This window comes from Alligator sinensis, unplaced genomic scaffold (assembly GCF_000455745.1).
Source record: "Alligator sinensis unplaced genomic scaffold, ASM45574v1 scaffold14_1, whole genome shotgun sequence".
NCBI lineage: Eukaryota > Metazoa > Chordata > Crocodylia > Alligatoridae > Alligator > Alligator sinensis.
In genome coordinates, this window is record NW_005842709.1 from 347524 (window position 1) to 367639 (window position 20116).

Here is a 20116-nt window from a genome sequence, read left to right on the forward strand (position 1 = left end):
CTCCGCAGGAAGCTGCCGGCTGCAGCCGAGAGCCGCGCACTTCCGGGAGCCCGGCGGGCCGGGGCCGGGGCGTAGTCCGTTCCCAGACTTTTCAGTGAATTTCCCCTTGAAATCCTCCGTGTCACAGGGGTGAAGGTTGTAGCCGTGTTTTAGGCAGACAAGGTTCTTTGGGTGAATCTGATATCTTTTATTAGACCAACTTAAATAGTTGGAAAAAAAACTAGCAAGCTTTTGAGTTTAAAAACCCTTCATCAGGCTGAGGAAGCCTCTGCAGTTGGCGTGCGCTCTTCCACACGACAGTTTGCTAACTTTCTTTTGGATGGAAGAGCACACGCTAACTGCAGAGGCTTCTTCAGCCTGCCTGACAAAGGGTATTTAAACCCGAAAGCTTGCTAAGAAAAATGTTGTCCAGCTATTTAAGTTGGTTTAATAAAAGATGTCCGATTCACGCAAAGAGCCTTGTCTGCTCTTAAATCCTGGGCGGGGGCACAGATAAGGTGTGAGGACGTGAGTGAGCCTGGCTATCCGGGTGCAAACAAAGTGCAGGTTTGGTGTGATCTTGAATTTGAGGGTGGAAAGGGAGATCACATAGGTAGAGAAGTGATTCTGACTGTCAGGGATGGACAAGAGTGGAGATGATCCTGACTGCTGGAGCATAAGGTGGGCTGTACAATTCCCCTGTACCCTTGTGGGAACTGGAGTGACTTTAGCTATAGAAACAGCTGGGAAATGGAGAACGCCAGGCAATCTCATCATACCAGCAGGGAAAGCTGAAAAGTCTGAGGAAGGAACTGAGTCCCCTACCTGAAAACAAGACACGGGAGGGCCCTACAGACCTAGGACACTGCAGAGAATATACACAAAAATATACAGGCTGCAGCTATAATTTTCTCCCACACGAGGTCTCCTTTTCATATGCTTTAGTAATATGGGATGGGACAAGACAGAAAGTTGCTACGGGGAACATGGATACCATACAGTGTATTAACACAGATTACCATATATCCCTTAGGCCTAAGAGGTGTTTGTTCTGCTGCCATACTAGCGTACATTTTACCTGGGGATCTGAGAATCAAATCTGGATTTTGGCTATATCATCAAGATGGTATTTTACAATGAAAGTGCAGTTTTATTGATCCCTGTAATTCATTATGTTTGGTGCTCAGCCAGCTGGCAGTTACGTACCTGAGAGCCTCGCTTGACTCCCTGCTCCCTAAGTTTGCAGGGTTGGCACTTAGAAAAACTTCCTGTTTTCATGTGAATGGAGAAGTTGTAACATTAAAAGGGGCTATTTGTGCTTTAATATAATTAATTAAAATACATCCCAATTAAAGGCTTGACAAGGGGGCAAAACCCCTAAAAACAACAACCAAATGTTTAGTGAAGCATCTGCCTCAACTGTTTCTTAGTTTTGTTTTGTAGGTTTAAAAATGAATGCATTTTTAATCCATCCATGGGCTTCCAACATTTTTAAAAAATAGTCAGCAGAAATCTTTAGCTTCCCCCCAGAAATAGGAATGCCCAGTGTCAGCAAAGGTGGCCCTACAAAAAGTGCCCTCATGTTATACTCATGGGGCCAACCAATTGCATAGTTCCATCTCTCAAAAGGAAAAAGAAACACCTAAGCAAAATATGTTAGTAAATACAGGCACAGCTTTTCTTCGGTAATAGATCCCTGTTCCAGTTCTGGAAGGCAAATATAATAAAGTCCTTTTAAAAAAAAAAAAAAAAAATCAATAAAACCCCCCAAAAATCCTTTACCAAGCCAAAAGAAAATATTTTTGCAAAAAGTAAAAAAAAATAATAATAATTTACATGCAATTCCTCAGAAGCACAGGTGTGCAGCCATTGAAACAAATCAAGTTTTAAATTTGCCTCTGGACTGAACAAAAAGGTTAAAAATTTAGCCAGTGACACCTGGAGGTGTGGGCTAAAAATAAGCTAATTTTTTTTTTTAAAGCAAAAATAGTAATTTAAGGACCAAAGTCCTAATAAATAAAGAGTTAAGGTAATTTCAAAATTACCAGCACCCACAAATATTGCCTCCTTAAAATCATTCTTGGGCCTAACTGAATTTTCCCAAACATTTATTAAAAAAGTATGCTAAAAAGGCTGCACCCTTATTTAAGCTTCTAAAAAAATAGCTTCAAAATAAAAAACAAATGAAGGCAATAACCCAATTAAAAATGGCACTGATGCAAGCACCTGCCTTGGCATATCCAAACCCAAATCAGCCCTTTGTACTAAAATTAGCTGTCACAGAACAAGGTTTGGGAGCTGTAGTCAAAATGAAGGTATGGATTGTAAACCAGTTGTGTATGCATCCCAAGTCATGAGCTAGGTAGAACAAAAACACACACCCTGTAAAAAAGAGGTGCTAGTGCTCATGTAAGCACTGGAACATTAAAAATACTTAATAAAAATGGCAATAATGGTGAAGTGTCCAGTTCACAGCTAGCGACATGAGCATTGCCTTTACTAAATTATAATGTTAAAACTGCTATGTAGTATACACCTGCTTTGGCACCAGATGGTTTAATACCATATAAAAAAGAGTTGGTATTAAAAAAAAAAGTCCCACCAAAACACCCTTGGTTTGTAAATGGTTCCAGCTACTACAAAAGAAACCCACAATGGGTTATGTTATCAGGTTTAATAACCCAGCAACTATTGTAAAAGGAAGCTGTGCACCTCATTCAGCTCAAGCAGCAAAAAATATAGTAATCATAACATCTGGAACCAATACCTTCCCCCCTCCCCCAAAAAGCAGATTTTAATTGGGTCATTTAAGCACTGGTTAATTGATTACAATGATTCCAGTGGTTTACTGCCACAATAAAAAAAAATAATATGCAAAATCATCTCTTGTTGTTAACAGCTCTAAAAGTAGCACAAACAATGTATCCTTAGCTTCAGCATGCATTCAAAGTCAAGTATGGGTTCAAAAAATAGTAAAGTCCTCCCTGCAAAGGTTAAAAATATGTGTAAAATGCTGCCTCTCTCTAAAAAAACCCCTCAAAAAAACCCCAGAACACCATAATTGCATGTGTATTTTTTTTTCAAAAGCATAAATTAGGTTTCATGTGTAAAAACCATGCATTAACCAAGGTCTACCCCTATTAAGGAGGGGATTGTAACATTAAAGGGGGCCATCTGTGCTTTAATATAATTAATTAGCTATTTTGTGTATTTCTGAAGACATAATTTTGTAACTTATTTGTAACCCATGTCAGTAAGCAAGCTGCAAAAGGATATGGTTTGACAACTCAGACTTTGACAAACATTAAAGGAAACAGCATGGTGGCACATGAACAAGCAAAATGATTAGACGCTGGTATGGTACAGCATGTGACCACAAAGGTTGTCAGGAAATCATACATACATTTGTAGAATTTAGACTGAATTATAAAATGTGCTTGGCTTGTTCAAAGTGATTGATTAATTCACTCTCAAACTGACAGCAGCCCACTCTGAACAAAATATATAAAAGGATAAGCTTCTAAAGCAAGTTGGAATCATCAAAAATTCACCTTACAGCACTCATTTAACATTTTGCTGAAGTATTCCCCAGGATATCCTAGACACCTGGCCAGCAGACCTTAAACATCCTAGCACTGAAATCTTCCTATCCTACTTGCAGCTGCACTTGCTGGTATATAACATTGTTTACTGGGCAAGTTTGTAGTTTGTTAATAAAATTAAGCCAATTACTGGAATGGTTTCTTGGTCTTAACAGCACTCCACCCACCAATCCAAGTTATTCCTGGGCTGCCTAACACAGGTTGGACCTGGAGTTAGTGGGGCATGTCTAGGACTGCTTCATTTCAACAGGCATCATTTGAGGAGTGAACGCACGCAATAAGGAAATGAAACAGAAGTGATTTCTGGACAACAGATTACAACAGACTCAATCAGTTTTTGTGTCTTGGAGAAGCCTGTTGCTGACGCGCATGTTCTGGGAAGGAAGTTTCTCAGCAGGATTATGAAATGACCATTACTCAGAAACCTTCTTCCTCTTTGTGTGCCTGAACTGCAGTTGTGCTTTTTTGGCTTGGGTTTTTGGAAAACTGAAGCAGCTGGGCTGCACAAGAGGAAATGGCAGCTGGGAGCCTCTGCCAGGCAGTAGGTCACTGAGTGAAAGGATCACACTCACCAGAGCAGAGGTGCTCACAGGAGAAAAATCCCTGGCGACTTAAGTAAGGACTCTCAGAAGCAAGAGCAACTGAGCTTCTTCCTTGGCTGGAAAAGATCCCAGTTTCCAGCTTGGCTGGTGAGTCCTTTAATAACAACCTCTGCAATGTTGCTGGAATGAGATCACTCCCCTAGTCACCCAGGAGCAGCTGAACTAAACATTTAGAAAGAAAACAAGCAAGGCATTCCTACCACCTTTGAAACCTTTGATCACTGGCATTTTCCAGACTGCTCTTTGAGAACCCAGATCAGGGTCAGGCCTGCAGAACAGCACTTTATCCATTCAGATATTTGTGTATCAACTTTTACCCTCTGTGAGGATGGTGTTTATTAAAATCCTAGTTTAAGAAATGGAGAGAGTCAGGGTAACTTGCCCATAATAGGCTGTGGAGTGAATCACTAGATGCTCCCAGCCATTAATTTCCCAGCAGAAATCCTTTTGGGAGAGGGAGCTGTACAGACATTCAGTCTGTAGCCACTCCCCTCTCCCATGCTCTCCATGCCTTCCTGAGACAGGGGTGATCCTGGTCTGGAGAAGAGGAGGGGAGCAGTGCAGTAATTGGGCAATTATAGGGCTAAATTGTTAGTCCTCATTATTATAGGATGGAGCTAGAACCCCATCCTCTGTTGTCCAGAGTTACTTTCATTTTCCCAGCCAGTTGTTTGATCCTGAATAAAACAGCCTGTTGTTTTGGGGCTGGAGAAAAGCAGGTCTCAGTATTCTTTGTTAAGGAAGGAACTTAATAGTGGCAGTGAGAAAATCTAACTATGTCTTTCTATGGGGAAAATTGAGGAATTTAATCCAGACACTGAAGATTGGCAAGCAGTATATTGAGAGATTGGACCATTATTTTCAAGCTAATAAAATCACTGATAGGGACAAACAAAAGGCAGTATTTCTCAGTGTTTGTGACAGCAAAACATATTCCATTTTAAGAAGTTTGTTGAAACTTCGAAAGCCAGGAGATAAAAATTTGGCAGAGTTGCAAAATATCTTATCTGAACATTATACTCCAATGCCAAACACCATTGCAGAACTTTTCAAATTCCATAAAAGAAGGAGGGAGGAAGGTAAATCTATTTTAGAGTATACTGCTGAACTCAAAAAGCTAGCTGAACACTGCTCTTTTAGAAATGTCCTAGAGAATATGATGAGAGACATTTGTTTTTGGATTTTTATGTCACCAACTCCACAAACAATTACTTGCAGATGGGGACCTGACCTGGGACAAAGTGTAAAGGTAGCAACTGCCATGGAAGCAGCAGTGAAAAATGTACAGGATTTACATCTAGACAATAAAGAAACTCAACATGAGCCCATAAACCAAGTGCAAAGCTCTCAACAAAAGTTTAGAGACTTGGAGAGATGTTTTTGCCATGGAGGCATGCGTTCAGCCCCAGTTTACACAAAATGTCCCAGTGCCATAAATGCAGAAAGATTTTTGCTAGGACACCTAGCAAAAAAATCGAAGGGGGCGCTATCCGGCTATACAACAAGGTGTAGCGCATTGCCCTAGACAGGATAGGATCCTGTCTAGTCCACATTTTGATCTGAGAAGCCTTCACTGGTGTCTGTTCCAAATGTTCCAACAGCAAGACCACTTCCCCGGGGCGCTGTTCTGTAGGGGCTGAGTCTGGTAGTGTTAGTCTGCTCAGGGCATCAGCATTCCCATGCCGATGGCCTGCCTTGTAAAGAATCTTGTACTCATACGTGGCTAGGGTCAAAGCCCACCGCTATAGTTGTGCCACTGCCATAGTGAGTACTGCTTTATTTTCCTTAAATAATCCTACCAAAGGTTTGTGGTCTGTTATGGTGAAAGCCTTCCCATACAGATACTGGTGATATTCAGTCTTCCAGGAGTAATGTAGTCCTGATTGTCCCAGGGTTATTCTCCTGGAGGAGCCATTTTTGTTCTGAGAGAAAAAACCTGAATGCCTGTACACTTTTGATTTCTACTAGGAGAACAGTGATTCTCTCAGTAAAAACCAAATGTTTGTGTGTAGCCCCTGTCATGACTGGAAATGAAAAAAGAGTTATTGGTCCCAAATTCTGTGTTCAGATCACTAGACTATGAGTTCATAGACTGATAGGGCTGGGAAGGACTACAAGAGGTCATCTGGTCCAAGCCCTTGCTTGAGACAGATTCACTCCTGACTGAAGCATCCAAGACAAATGTTTGTCTAACTTGCACTTAAATAATTAATTATTGAATTTTATCCACAGCTACATCGACTTCCCAACCAATATCTCTGAGTGGACTCAAACCACACTCATTTCAGTTCACAAATATACTGACCTTTTGCATTATATAAATGATATGCTTTACTTTTCTATGATTCCTTGATGTAGCAAACCCACCATATTATGAACTTATGACCTGAAGTTGTCTTGCAGTCTACCAAATGAGCTACCTGGGTAATTAGGACAAGGTAATTTAGCATTTCCGTTTTCCCCCCTTTTGATCCCTTGGGTATGCCAGGCCAGTACTGGATCCAAGACAGTGAAAAGGGGAATGTGGCAGCAGTGGATGTGAGAAGTCTTCGTATCAGATGATTTTGTTGTAGCTGTGTTGGTCTAGAGGCATAGGCAGACAAAACTCTTGTGGTAGAGGCAATATCTTTTATTACAACTAGGCCAGTGTGATGCCTATCTTCAAGAAAGGGAGGAAAGTGGATCCGGCAAACTATAGGCCCATCAGCCTGACTTCTATTCTGGGGAAGATCTTAGAAATGTTTATTTAAAGAGGCCATCCTTAATGGACTGGCCGACATTTACATCCTGAGGGATAGCCAGCATAGGTTTGTTGCGGGTAGGTTTTGCTTGACCAATCTCATTTCCTTCTACGACCAGGTGACATCACCTGGGCAAGGGAGAAGAGATTGATGTCATATATCTTGACTTCAAAAAAGCCTTCGATCTGGTATCCCATGATCACCTCTTGGCGAAACTGGCCAATTGTGGCCTTGGGTCCACCATGATCCGCTGGCTGGGAAATTGGCTCCGTGGTTGAACCCAGAGGGTAGTAATTGACGGAAGTTAATCATCATGGTGCCCTGTGACCAGTGGGGTCCCCCAAGACTCTGTCCTTGGATCCATATTGTTCAACATCTTCATTAATGATGTGGACATTCGAGTCAGAAGTGGACTGGCCAAGTTCGCCGATGACACCAAACTTTGGGGCAAAGCATCCACACCTGAAGACAGAAGGGGGATCCAGGCTGACCTGGACAGGCTCAGGAAATGGGCGGACGAGAACCTGATGGTGTTTAACACTGAAAAATGCAATGTTCTCCATCTTGGGAGGAAAAACCTGCAGCATCCTTATAGGCTCAGCAGTGCTACACTGGCTAGCACTACAGATGAAAGGGACTTGGGGGTCATGATTGACCACAAGATGAACATGAGCCTGCAATGTGATGCTGAGGCTAGTAAAGCAACCAAAACGCTGGCTTGCATCCATCAATGCTTCTCAAGCAAATCCTGGGACATCGTTCTCCCCTTGTACTTGGCCTTGGTGAGGCTGCAGCTGGAGTACTGCGTCCAGTTTTGGGCTCCACAATTCAAAAAGGATGTGGAGAAGCTTGAGAGAGTCCAGAGAAGAGCCACGTGCATGATCAGAGGTCAGGAAAACAGACCTTACAACAACAGGCTGAGAGCCCTGGGGCTCTTTTGCCTGGAAAAGCGCAGGCTCAAGGGTGATCTGATGGCCACCTATAGGTTTATCAGGGGTGACCACCAGTATCTGGGGGAACATTTGTTCATGAGAGCGCCCCAAAGGATGACGAGGTCAAATGGTTACAAACTACTGCAAGACTGATTCAGGCTGGACATAAGGAAGAATTTTTTTACTGTCTGAGCCCCCAAGGTCTGGAACAGCCTGCCACCGGAGGTGGTTCAAGCACCTACATTGAACACCTTCAAGAGTAAATTGGATGCTTATCTTGCTGGGATCCTATGACCCCAGCTGACTTCCTGCCCTTCGGGCAGGGAGCTGGACTCGATGATCTTCTGAGGTCCCTTCCAGCCCTGATGTCTATGAAATCTATGAAACAACTAGATAGTTGCAAAAAAATTATTTTTTTTATAATTAGCCATTTTGAAATGAAAAATTCACAACATAAGTAAAAAGAAGCAAAATCCAGCATCTGGCCTGCTATTGGTCATCTTGAAGTAAACAACCAGCTCAAGCCCGTGTTTGAGCCTAATTTACATACTCACAGAGCAGCTTTTTCACAAATGAACTTTAACACCCAGAAAACAATACCATCTTTTAGTTCTTCTGTACAACATGAACAACTTAAGAAGGAAGCAAAATTCAGCAACTTACATGCCATCGGACACCTGAGATAAACAATATGATCCAGCCTTTGTTTGACCCTAATTTGCATACTCATGGAGCAGCCTCTTTACAAATGAACTTTCCTACCCAGGAGAACCTTACCAGCTTTTAGTTTTCCTGTGCAATATGAAGTTTTGTTTCTACCTAGGAGACATTTTACAATCTTTGAATTCTCCTTTGCTTGATGAAGGGCATTTAGGCCTGAAAACTTGCAAATAAAAGAAATATTTTTGCAGCTATCTAGTTAGTCTAATAAAAGATATTGCCTCTACCCCAAAAGTTTTGTCATATCAGGTGTTCTCTTCTTGCTACTAAGTACAAGTTGCTCTCACTGACTTCAATGAAGAGGCCACACCTGCAGGAGCTAAATCAGCCCCACCATTGTAATAAGCAAAGGTCTGAGATATACTCTTCTGTTTTCTAGGCTAATCATCATGCACATCGCTCAGTACTTGGTGATTCTGCTCTTCACAGGACTGAAACTCTCCAAGGTAGAAGGAAGGTGTTTTTTCAATAACTCCCAACAGCACTGCATCTGCTTACATTTATCTGAGAAAACCCTAAGAAGTCTCACACGTTGTCTCCTTGCCACTGAATTTGAGTTTCGAGGAGGAAACTTGGAGAAATATTTAGGGTTCTTACCATTCAAATTAGAACCATCAGTAATTGACATGCTGGGAACTCTGATGGTGACCAAGGTGATCTTTGGAGAACTTGATGTGCCAGAGGTTCTTTTGGCAGCTGTCTTGAAATTCTTTTCCTACACTCAAGTCACAATGCTTGGATTTGAAAGTTGCACCTTCCTTGGAAATGCCAGCTGGGCTCACATGGCTGGGCAGATTTTGCCAATCTCATCATTACGCTTTCACAATGTGACCTCCACTTCCCTGGTGGACAGAGCCCAGGACTTCTCCAGCTTGAGCAGCTGGCTGGAGAGCCTGCAGAATCTGACTGTGACACAGTCCCAGGTTGCCCATGTTCCATGTGGTATTGGCAAAATTTTTAGAACCTTAAACCATCTGGATTTATCAGAAAACCACTTCCAAGATCAAAGTCTGGGATCTTCATTCTGCCAGGGAGCTTTCCCAGAGCTACAGGTACTAAAACTCCGTCGCAATAACCTGATCTCCTACCACACCATATGTGAAATGCTGCAGCAGCTGACCAATCTAGCCCACCTAGATCTGAGTGAAAACAACCTTACAGCTTCCTCGTCGTCTTCATGTCTATGGCAGCCTTCTCTCTCCATCTTTAACTTGTCCAGCACAGGCATAGATCACATTGTCATACCTCTGCCTCCCAACATTGAAGTTCTAGATGTAAGTTTCAATAATCTTCATTCTCTAGACCTCTCACTCCACTTCCTGAAGGAACTCCACTTGTCCAATAACAAACTACATGCTGTCCCCTCAGCCAAGAACTACCCTGCTTTAGAAGTCCTCATTCTAGATGGAAACCTGATCTCACGTCTCTCAAAGGAAGAGCTGTGGTCTCTGAGACACCTGCGGAATGTGAAGGCAGGTCAGAATCCCTATAATTGTTCATGCTCAGGTGCCAGTGAAATCCAGGCCTTGGCAAACACAGAGTCCTTGCTGCAAGGCTGGCCTCAAGACTATGTATGTAAGTCCCCACCCCATTACCAGGGTACTTTGGTGAAAGATGTGCCTGTTTCAGCAGTACACTTCAACAAGGCCACAGTGATTGTTCCTGTCTGTGCCATTCTCGTACAAATGTGTGTGGCTGGAATAATTTGATTTGCCAGACATAAAGCATGGTCTGGCCATCCCTGCTCCTAGGCTGTAGCTTCTTCCCTTCATGCAGCAGAAAAGAGGCTATAAGACACATTGTTTCTGCAAGGACAAAACATCTCAGTGACCAATTCTGCTGCAGCACCAGGGCCTGTGGGATGAGCTCTCCTGGGATAGCTGCTCAAGCTAGAGGATTAGAAGGACCAACCAACTCCTGTGATTTAAATGGATGAAACTTCCAGTGAAGCACCACTGTCTGAGCCTCCTCAACACACCATTTGTAGGGATGATCTGTTGGGAGGCTGCAGACATCTGAGATGTTAGCAAATGTATTGCCATCACTTTAAAGTACCATAGTTATCAGAAAAGTATTGGTGCTCCAGTAGCATTATAGAAACTCCCCAGTCACTCTCTGGCACTATACCCAGCACAATCATGCCTGTATTTGTCTGGAGCGAGCAAGGTGGAAAGAAGAGGATCTGAATTCTGTATCCAGACAAACTCCATAACACAAGGTAGTTTAATGCCTTTGCCTGCCAGGTCCTTGTGAATGGCCAGTGACGTACTGAATACTTCCTGTCCCATTCATGTAGGCTGGATCTATACACAGATTTTCTTTGAGTATAACTGCACCAGACCAGATTTTTGCCATTATACCCATACAGCCCTATGGAGATGCAACGTAAACACACGGCTTATTCCACTTCCCATATTGGAATAAGTTATACAAGAGGAAGGCCTTTATATAAGCACCAGTCTAATTGCATGCACAGTATTGGAGTTGTAGCACCTCAACAGTATTGGTATAAAAAAGTACAGTAGAACTTAGGTATGTCAACAGGTTCTTAGCATTAGCAACAATACAGGCAGCAAACTGCTTTCAGCTATTTTGAATCAAAGTGGTTAATGCAGATTTACATCAGTGGAAGGAGATCAGGATTCACCCCAATGTACTCAGTTCACAAGTCAAGGACTTTTTGCTAATGCCTAGGGCACACTATAGTTAGCTACTTAACACAAAGCCTTTCTTCACTGCACACCATGTCTTTCAACTCTCAAAGAGCTTGCAGCCTCCAGAAACAAGGGGCTGACCAACCAGCTCAGGGCAGAATACCACAGTGAAGGCATTCTCAGGTCCCTTCAGGGAGACTTTACTTCTGTACTTTCTTTGTTTTGATTGACCTGAAATAAAAGGAGTTTAGACCAAAAGGGATGGCTTATCTTTGTTTATGGAAGACTGGAACCAGCTGTGTGAGTTGTGTGATGTCCCTTTACAACACGTCATATAGGCCTATTGTACACATGACAAAAATTGCCCCTTTTTTCAGTTTAACTGCATCACAGTTTACATGTATGGGTTTTTTTTGCAATTTAAATGACTTGTTTGCGATTCCAAATAAACCACATCCTGATATATTTTAGTTTGCATCGACACAAATTAATACAATGCATCCATGGATCTGTCAAGTATACATGGTAATTTATTGAATGACATGTAAGAAACCCCTTTGTCCACCAGATGCCATTACAATTTTTATGTAGTGAGCCTGTTTGTCCATCAGATGTCGCTTTGATTTGCAGATAGGAGAGGGAGAGGATACCTGCAATTTTTTAGGTGCTTGTGTAAACTGTGCATATTTGAACACCATATGTAGCAGCCCATCCAGCTCAACATGAATCAACCTTCTGCTCACCTGCACAGACAACTGCATCCCCATCCCTCCGCCCCTGCAATGCTTTGGCCAGGGTGACAATGGCACCATCACCTGTCCCTGGTTTCACCCAGGAATGAAGAACCACTTGGCTGCCTGAAGGGGGGAGTGCTTTCATTTGGTTTCAGAGCAAATGGTGCCCTCCTGCTCACATGACTGAAACCCATAGCGTCCATGCTTCATAATTGATTTTTTTTCCTTGTGCTGCCATGTCAGTCACAGTTGCATGATGCTCACCCCACAGTCAGACCCATGGGTGTTCTTGCAATAGCAGCAGGCAGCCCTTACTGACAACGGCACTGTCACCCCATAATCTTCTCCTGGTTCCATCCAGGAATGAAGAACTGCTTGGCTGCTTGAAGAGGGCGTCTTGCATGCTTTCATTTGCCCTTCAAAGCAAATGGTACCTGCCCTCTCACAGGACTCCCCAGATCTAAACAGGCTTGGTCCAAAAGACTCTCCAGGTCCAAAGTGAGACCCCCCCCCACCTGTCACTGATACTATCTCTGTCATACCCCACCCACAGCCCTGACAGTGCCCCACACTGGTGACCTGCCACACCATGGGTCCTGGATGGGGATTTACCAGGTTTTCCAGTTTTACAAGTTTTACTACCCTTTCTCCTGGTGCCTCTGTCATCAACTGTTGATTTGCCAGTGCTAAGAACAAAGCCAGGGAGCCTGGCTCGATTACCTGCTAATGGCCCACATTGAAAGAAAATAAAATAGTTTATCATCATTAACTGTAACTGGTATATTAAGCATCATTTACATAAATCACCAAACCATACAGCATTTACAAGGTAACAGTAATCAACAAGCAATATTCTTCAACTTTTAAAACCACAAGTAATAATCAACAACTTTTATAACAACTGTTATTACAACAACTTTTATAACAACAAGCAATAACAAAAAGCATTGACTGTTTAAAATGAGAAACACATGATAATCATTAATCAAGAACTTTCACTACAGATAAGCAATACTATTTTCTACATTCCCGAGCTGGACTGCCATTCTCTCTCCTGTTCTCATGAATACCTCCTGCCACATTGTCCGGTCAACACGTGGCCACAGACATGACGTACCTGTCTTGCAATCTCATGCAACCACACCACACAGGTACTGATGATGCTGACAACCCTATCTATCCAGGCATCATTAACAGAGTTCCTATCTGGTCTGCATTTTTTCGGCAGCAGCATAACAAGTGGAGTGGAAAAACAAGGAATGCAGGGAAATGAGCTTTTTTGAGAGCTGTTACAGGCCAGCTAGTGTAGTAAAACCCCCAGTTTTTCTTTTTTCCTTTTATTTTAAAATGTATTTCCCCTCCTTCCTCAACCATTTCTGACTTTTCTCTCCCTCTCTATTCCCTATAGATAAGTATAAGTGAGCTCAAACTTAGGATAAGTTTTGAATATTTTTATTTTGCTAGCAAGTTTTTGGTTTTGGATAGCCACTGTTTTATATTGTATAGTTATTAGGTTTGTATTAATTTTTACTGTTGTATATTGTATTATTTTCGTATTGATTTTTATTGTTTCATATGGATATTGTATGATTTAGGCCTGTGTTTTTAAGTGAACCAAAGTCATGTCAAGTTTCCATTTTATATGTCAAGCCTCCATCTTCTGTCCTCTGCCTGGGCATCCCATGTTGCAATAATATGATTCATTGTACCCCTCCCATGTAAATTGGTTCCGGGATGAATGAGAGTGATTGAGAATGATTGAAATACAATGGTAGCAGGCCTCTACTAAATGGCCTTGTGGTAAAAATATAACATAATCTATACATCCTGCTTTTGTAAATTGCTTCTGCATGTTTTCACAATCGCTTCTGCTAAGGCATGTAGGCTACTAATTGATTTACGAGTAGCACTAAAACTTCTGCAGACGGAGCCAGGAACGGGTGCAATAAATAACTCCTTACGAGAGATAAGCAAAGAGGGACAGGGAAAAATGTTGATGTAAAGAAATCACACCCTGACCAAAGGATGACCGAGATGGGCTTAGGGACTGCCCCAGGGAGGGGATCTAAGATGTAAATAAGACATGTATGTAAACCGTCATAGAACATGTAACTGCTAGACATACGATGCAAGACGTAATGTCTAGGCTGCCAATAATCACGTGACACGTTGAAATCTATTGTTTATGTTAGCTATAAAAAGGAACCTCGGACACTGTTTGAGGTCGACTCTGATTTGAGCGACTCAGCTCCCTTGTCGATCTGTTTGCAAACAATAACTTTGAAATTGGACCCAGCCTGAGTGTGTGTGACTCTCTCCTAGAGGTGAATTGGAAAAGCGTCCAGGGGCACGAAACTAGCAGTTTGTGCAACAGCCTGTAACGACCAGGCCATCACCTCGCATTGATTCACCCAGGAACCACAACCTCACCCAGGAACAGAGACCAGACCAGCATTTGAAAAACAAAAGACCCTGCAGAACCAGCAACTCTATCATTGTACCCCACCATTACAGTCACCCAAAATTGCACATCCCTGCATGGAGCACACATGCTCAGTACATCAGGGGCTGACCCTTGCCTGGGCATGCCTCCTGTCACTAGGGTCACACATGGTCTGCCCCTATAAAAAGGGGCAGTGAAGACAGACCCAGTGGGAACGTTATTTCCATCCAGACCAGAACAGCTTCACATCACCTTTTCACCCCAGAGGCCCTGCCGGAGACCCCCTCTGGACAACACTGAGCTGAAGGAGACCCCAACTGGCCATCAAGGATCAACTTCCAGCCTGGGATAGGTAGATATTACCTGCACACCTCCTCCTACATTTTGGACTCTCTCTTTCTCTCTCTGTCTCTCTCCTTAGTGTCTTTCTCTCTCTGTCTCTCCACTTCAGTGGACTTCAGCCCCTGCATCAAGCCTCTCTAACCCCTGCTGCCGGTTTTTGTGTGTGTATGTGGGTGGTGGGTGCAAGGGAACCAATTTGGCATTGTGTCACCATCTCCCCTGTTCAATAAAACCACTGTCATTTGCAACCCCGAGTTGGGTCATGTTTTACTGAATCCCAGTCCCTTCCTTATCTTAAATTCCAGCCTCATTCTCTCTCTCTCTCTCTCTCTCAATTCCAACCCCCACCCCTTTCCACTAGTTTCCCGGTCTCCTCTCAGTTCCTACTGCCTTTTCCCTGTGACTTTTTGCTGCATTTTTCTGCTTTCCTCCTTCCCCTGCTGCCTTTCAGTCTCTCCTGCTGCTCTTTCTGTGATTTTCTGCTGTCCACCTCTCTGTTTTCAGGCTTCCCCCCTCCCTGCAGCTTCCCAGACTTCTCTAGCTGCCCCGGAGCCATCCTTTGGCTCCCCCACACCCAGAGTCCCTCTTTAACACCCACACTTTCCCTTAGTCCCATTTTTCCCTCTCCCCATCTACCTTTTCAGCTCCCCCGTAGCTCTGGCTCCAGACCCAGCCTCTGTGCCGGCATGCTTCCCTGTTCTGAAGGCTTTGGGCCGTTGTCTTTTAATCAATTAAGATCAATTAAGCTAAAGTTACCTCAGTTCTTCAGCCCAGGCCCCTGTAGTCTACTGGTTCTAATCCCGGTCCTGGTAACTTTAACTCCTTACACTTCTACTTTCTTACCTTAACCTTTCCCCAGGTATCCCAAGTACACCAAGCACATACATACATACACATCACAACACCCAACTTAAGAACTCACCTGTGTGTATGTGTAGGTGGGTGGTATGTGTGTGAATTAGTGAATACACATATATACACATATATAGATACCAGTGTGTGTGTGTGTGTGTGTGTGTGTGTGTGTGGTATATGAATTAGTAATCCACATATGTGTATTGGATGTGCAGGTGTTGGTAATTGGTAACTGATTCTGTCTAAATTTGGTGTGTGTGTGGCGTGTATGGGCTTAAACTGCTGATAGGTGTGCATGAACCTAGACTAATTATTTTGAACGTGTGGTTATCTGAGCTGCTAGTGTGAGTATGTATGCCTAGTAGGGGTGTATGCACCTAGTGAGTGTATGTGTGCTTAATTGATTTTTATGTGTGCATGTGCAATTGTACACCACATCCTCCTGTCTAACAGTGCAATATTGAGATCCTGAGCGTTGGCCTGACCCCTCAGGGCAACACTAGGTGCTGTGAATGTATCAGCCGTGAGGCTGCTGGGTTCAGGATCAAGGAGGCGAGTCAGGAGTGAAGTAAAGGCAAATTTATTTACAGTTTAGCATACAACAGTTAACAGAAAGGTTAATGCGACAAATAGATAGTACAGTAATAAAGAGCTAATAGTGAATGATAACAACAGATAAACAGAATGACAAAGAGTTCCCACATGGGGTTGGCAATTTATCAGCAGTCCCTCTATGCCAGGTGCGCGCCAAGTTGTTCCAGCAAAGTCAGGCATCCCCGATCAACACTGTCCGAGTGGTCACTGGGAAGGTCCCTTGGTCGGGATCTGGTCCTCACTCACACTGGGAGTCCGGGGTCTAGGCTTGGTACAGCAATGGTCCTTCTGTCCTGTCCTTCATGCTGGTCACCTGACATACGTGATTCCTTATACCTTGTCTTGTGCTAATCTGTTGGTTTTAGAGCCACTCACAATCTTGCCCTATAGCTGTTACCCTATGGGATCAAAAGGTGTTAGAAATTATCATGAAAGGTTACCGCCCAAACTCGGGTTCACCCAATAAGCAAATTACACCACATTACTTTGAGGTTTGAAATTAGCATTACTCTGCCCTTAGTTTCTTATTCCTGGATTCCTTGGAATGTGCTAATTATATTAGGTGGTCAGATCTTGTTATGGCTTTTCCTTTTAAAAACCTGTTAGATCAGCTAATCTTGTAGCTCTGCTTATTTTTGGGGCTCAGTGGTCCCATGATCAGTGCAAACAGTTAGATTCAACACTGGTTAAATTGTGACCGACAAATTCTACTTGCAGGTTGCAAATTTACAAGCTTTGCATTAGTTAATCTTAACTGCTTACACAATTACCAGATGCTTTCAAGAGCATATATTTATTGCTCATGATAGTAACCCCTCTGGTTCTGGCCACCACAGAGAGCTCCGTGCTCAGCAAATCTTGTGAGTGGATAAAAAGCAGTCAGGCAAAAAATCACCAAGAAGGGTTTGCATGGCCAAGTGGTGGGTTGCAGGCCCTGAGCACCTGCAAACAATTGCCCAGCATAGCCTCCCTGCCATATGTTGCCCTGTACCTCCCTGCATTGCCTACTAACTTGACGAGTCTTTAAAGCAGTGTCTGATGCCACCCCGATACCATCCCCACCCCCCCTTCACCTCACAGTCTAGCCTAATCGCAATTGTCAGTTCAGCTGACGGTTGACTTAAAGATTTCCCAGGGCTTCACATACCAGGTGTGGAAGTCAATGTCCCCAGTCTCTCCTCTTCGAAGAAATCTTCATGAGCCAGTACTAGTACCCTGCCCCTGTCCTCCTCACTTGAGGCAGCGTGAGTTGGACCCATGGTTGTCAAGGTCTTAGGAGTGGAGGATGGCCTGGATATGTCGACCGTCTCATTTCACGGCGTTCAAGAATCTCCATTAGTGGGTGGAGGTGACGATAGTACAACATGTTATGCACAGGGGTGCCCTGCTGTTGAGCTCTTGCAGCTTCACATCAGAAAGCAGCATTCTGAATCTTGGCCTTCATCCTGCACTGGGCCGCTGTCTAGTTGTGCCCACACTCAGCAAGTCTCCTGGACACATAGAGGTATATAGGCAAGTTAGCATGTGGGCTGTTGTGGAACTGGATTAACACCTCAGGATCCCCCAGCACCCACACAAGGCTCTTAGTTTCTGCATAGAACCAAGTGGTCTTAGTCCTACATGCCCTACGTGCCATGGTCTGCTATCTTCTCGCCCTGGTTTGATCTCTCCCTGGTCTGCAATCTTATATCCTCAGCGTCAGACATCTCAGATCAATAAGGAGTACCCAAATCTGGGCAGCTATACTTGCAATGTGTAGGTCTTCAGGTGACCTGGTCAAGTAAAGTTCACCGCGCTCCAACCCTCTTTTTGGTGCACAATGTTTGGACAACAGACCCAGAAATGTTGTTTCTTATGGGCATACTTGTTCAGGATGGTTTGTTGCAATTTTTGGTGCAAAATATCTGGAAGGTGTAACTAATCAATGAGCTATATACTGACTGGTAGGCCAACAAGGGTCGCCCACAGGGTCCCTTTTGGCCATGCCACAACAGAGGGCTACCCACCAGTCACCCATGTGTCAAGACACCAGTCCCTGCTCACAGTTTCTTATATAGCTGGTGAGGGAATGAATGAATGCTGACAGAAATGACCTGCTATTCATAAAGCAGGCCAGCTTAATACTCAAGTGGGCTCACAGAAAACTGCTTGTTTTATGTAGAAACAGTGAGCGAATAAAGGGCATTGTACTCTGTATAATACAGATGTGCTGTGTATAATGGCTTAAATAAAGAACTGGCTATTTGGCTGGCATTACATCTCTAAATCCTTTCTCAGCCACACAGCACCATGCCTCTGTAGCACTGGGGGGGAATCTCCAGTACATCCCTGAGCACAGTCTTCCCCTTCACAGTGCACGGATGGAAGGGAGGGGGAGGAAGGAGGCACACGTTGCCCGCAACAGATAACAGTGGCCAGCACCCCTGCCTCTGTCAACCCCAGGCAGATTATGATTAGCAAGGGAACCCTGGATCCTGGCCCCATGTGCCCGTGAGTTAATCCAACCCTGGCATAAAACTAATAACCACTTCTCTGTTTTAAGTGGGCTCCCAAGCGCGGTTTCATTTGCCATTTAAACTAGCATGGGGTTCTCTGATTCCATATTTGCAGGCATTGGAACAACTTTGCCCCGTGTTTCCCCCCCACCCCACCTTTAGTTTGACCAGGGCATACATATGCCAGACTCAAGGATTGTGCCTGGGCCACTGCCAGGAAAGGGGCATCTGTGGTCCCAGTCAGTCGGGGGTGGGGAGGTGGTCAGGCAGGGGCCCCTGCAACTGGTGTCTGGGTCAATGGGTCACAGTGTCTGGGTCACTTTGGTTGGCAAAGGATCTTTTCCTCGTTGTGACTCCCCAGAACTGCTCTGGCTGTGGCAACAAGCCATTCAGAGCATGCCATTCACTGGTGCCAGCTGAAATTGCAACAGTTGCAGAACAAGTTAGCAGAAAATAGCTCCCCAGATGTTGCACAAAAGAAGCGGCCTTGAGGAACCACTGATCCCCTCCACCCTCCAATGAAACACCCTTTCTGGTTTGCTGTGACTGAAATTTCCTTTCCTCCCCCCACACACATATTCACATAACGGTTTTACAGAAAATCCGACAAAGTGTTCTGTGAGCCCGCAGGGCCATTAAGTGTGGCTGCCCACTTTATGAATATCAGGTCAGTTCTTTCCTCACCAGGTAAAACAGCACTAAAAGAAGATCAGAGCAGGATTAGGATTAGGATTAGTATGGCATGACTGCACCACCCTGGCCCCTTGAATTCACCAGCACAGCACACACACAGTCATGACAAGGTTCACAACCTTATTTATCATCCTTTTTCCCCAGAGCTGGGCAGGACCATGCCACTCACACACTGAGGAAGGTGTCAATTCCTACAGCTGTGTCATCCTGGGTATCAGGGGTTAGGGTCATGTAGCGCTGCGACAGGGATCCATCCAGCCATTAGCAGACGTTGTGTGGCAGGCCAGACTTGCCCCCCCATGCCACCGTACCTAAGGGTCCTGAACTAGGAGTGCAGGTATGCCTGAGGCACCAGCAGGATCATCAGCAGCAGCGTGTAGTGGCTCAGGCAACCTTCAGTTTGTACACACAGCTCATCATGCACCACCCCGGGAATATGCAGCAGTGGTATGCTTTGGGCACTTTGGCATCATGGTGGGTGACTGCCCCAGGGTACCTCCCCAGAAAGGCCCCTAGAAGGGTTGGTGGCTGCCCGGCAAGACCCTGGCAACAACTGTCCTGCAGCCCCACATGACCAAGGGGTGTGCTGCAGCAGAACAGAGTGGTTGTCCTGCAAGGCAGACAGCGGGATGGGGAAAAGGGTTTGGGAGCAGTGGCAGCAGTTACCTGCAGCCATCACCCAACTGGACGCTGGCCATAGTGGACCAAACTGGGAAGGGGGCAGCTCATC

At 44.3% G+C, this 20116-nt stretch overlaps 1 protein-coding gene across 2 annotated transcripts; it reads left to right on the forward strand.

The window, feature by feature from the left end:
- The first annotated feature begins 3683 nt into the window (after positions 1 to 3683).
- On the forward strand, positions 3684 to 11488 carry LOC102383734 (toll-like receptor 2). 2 transcript variants are annotated; one of them, XM_006034152.2, is made up of 3 exons: positions 3684 to 4270; positions 6542 to 6621; positions 8956 to 11488. In XM_006034152.2, the coding sequence occupies exon 3, from the start codon at positions 8966 to 8968 to the stop codon at positions 10283 to 10285; it is 1320 nt and encodes a 439-aa protein (XP_006034214.1). In that variant the 5' UTR covers positions 3684 to 4270; positions 6542 to 6621; positions 8956 to 8965; the 3' UTR covers positions 10286 to 11488. The 2 variants fall into 2 exon arrangements, with proteins under 2 accessions (XP_006034214.1, XP_006034215.1); XM_006034153.2 differs by lacking the exon at positions 6542 to 6621 and having other exon boundaries at positions 3687 to 4270.
- The last annotated feature ends 8628 nt before the right edge of the window (positions 11489 to 20116 follow it).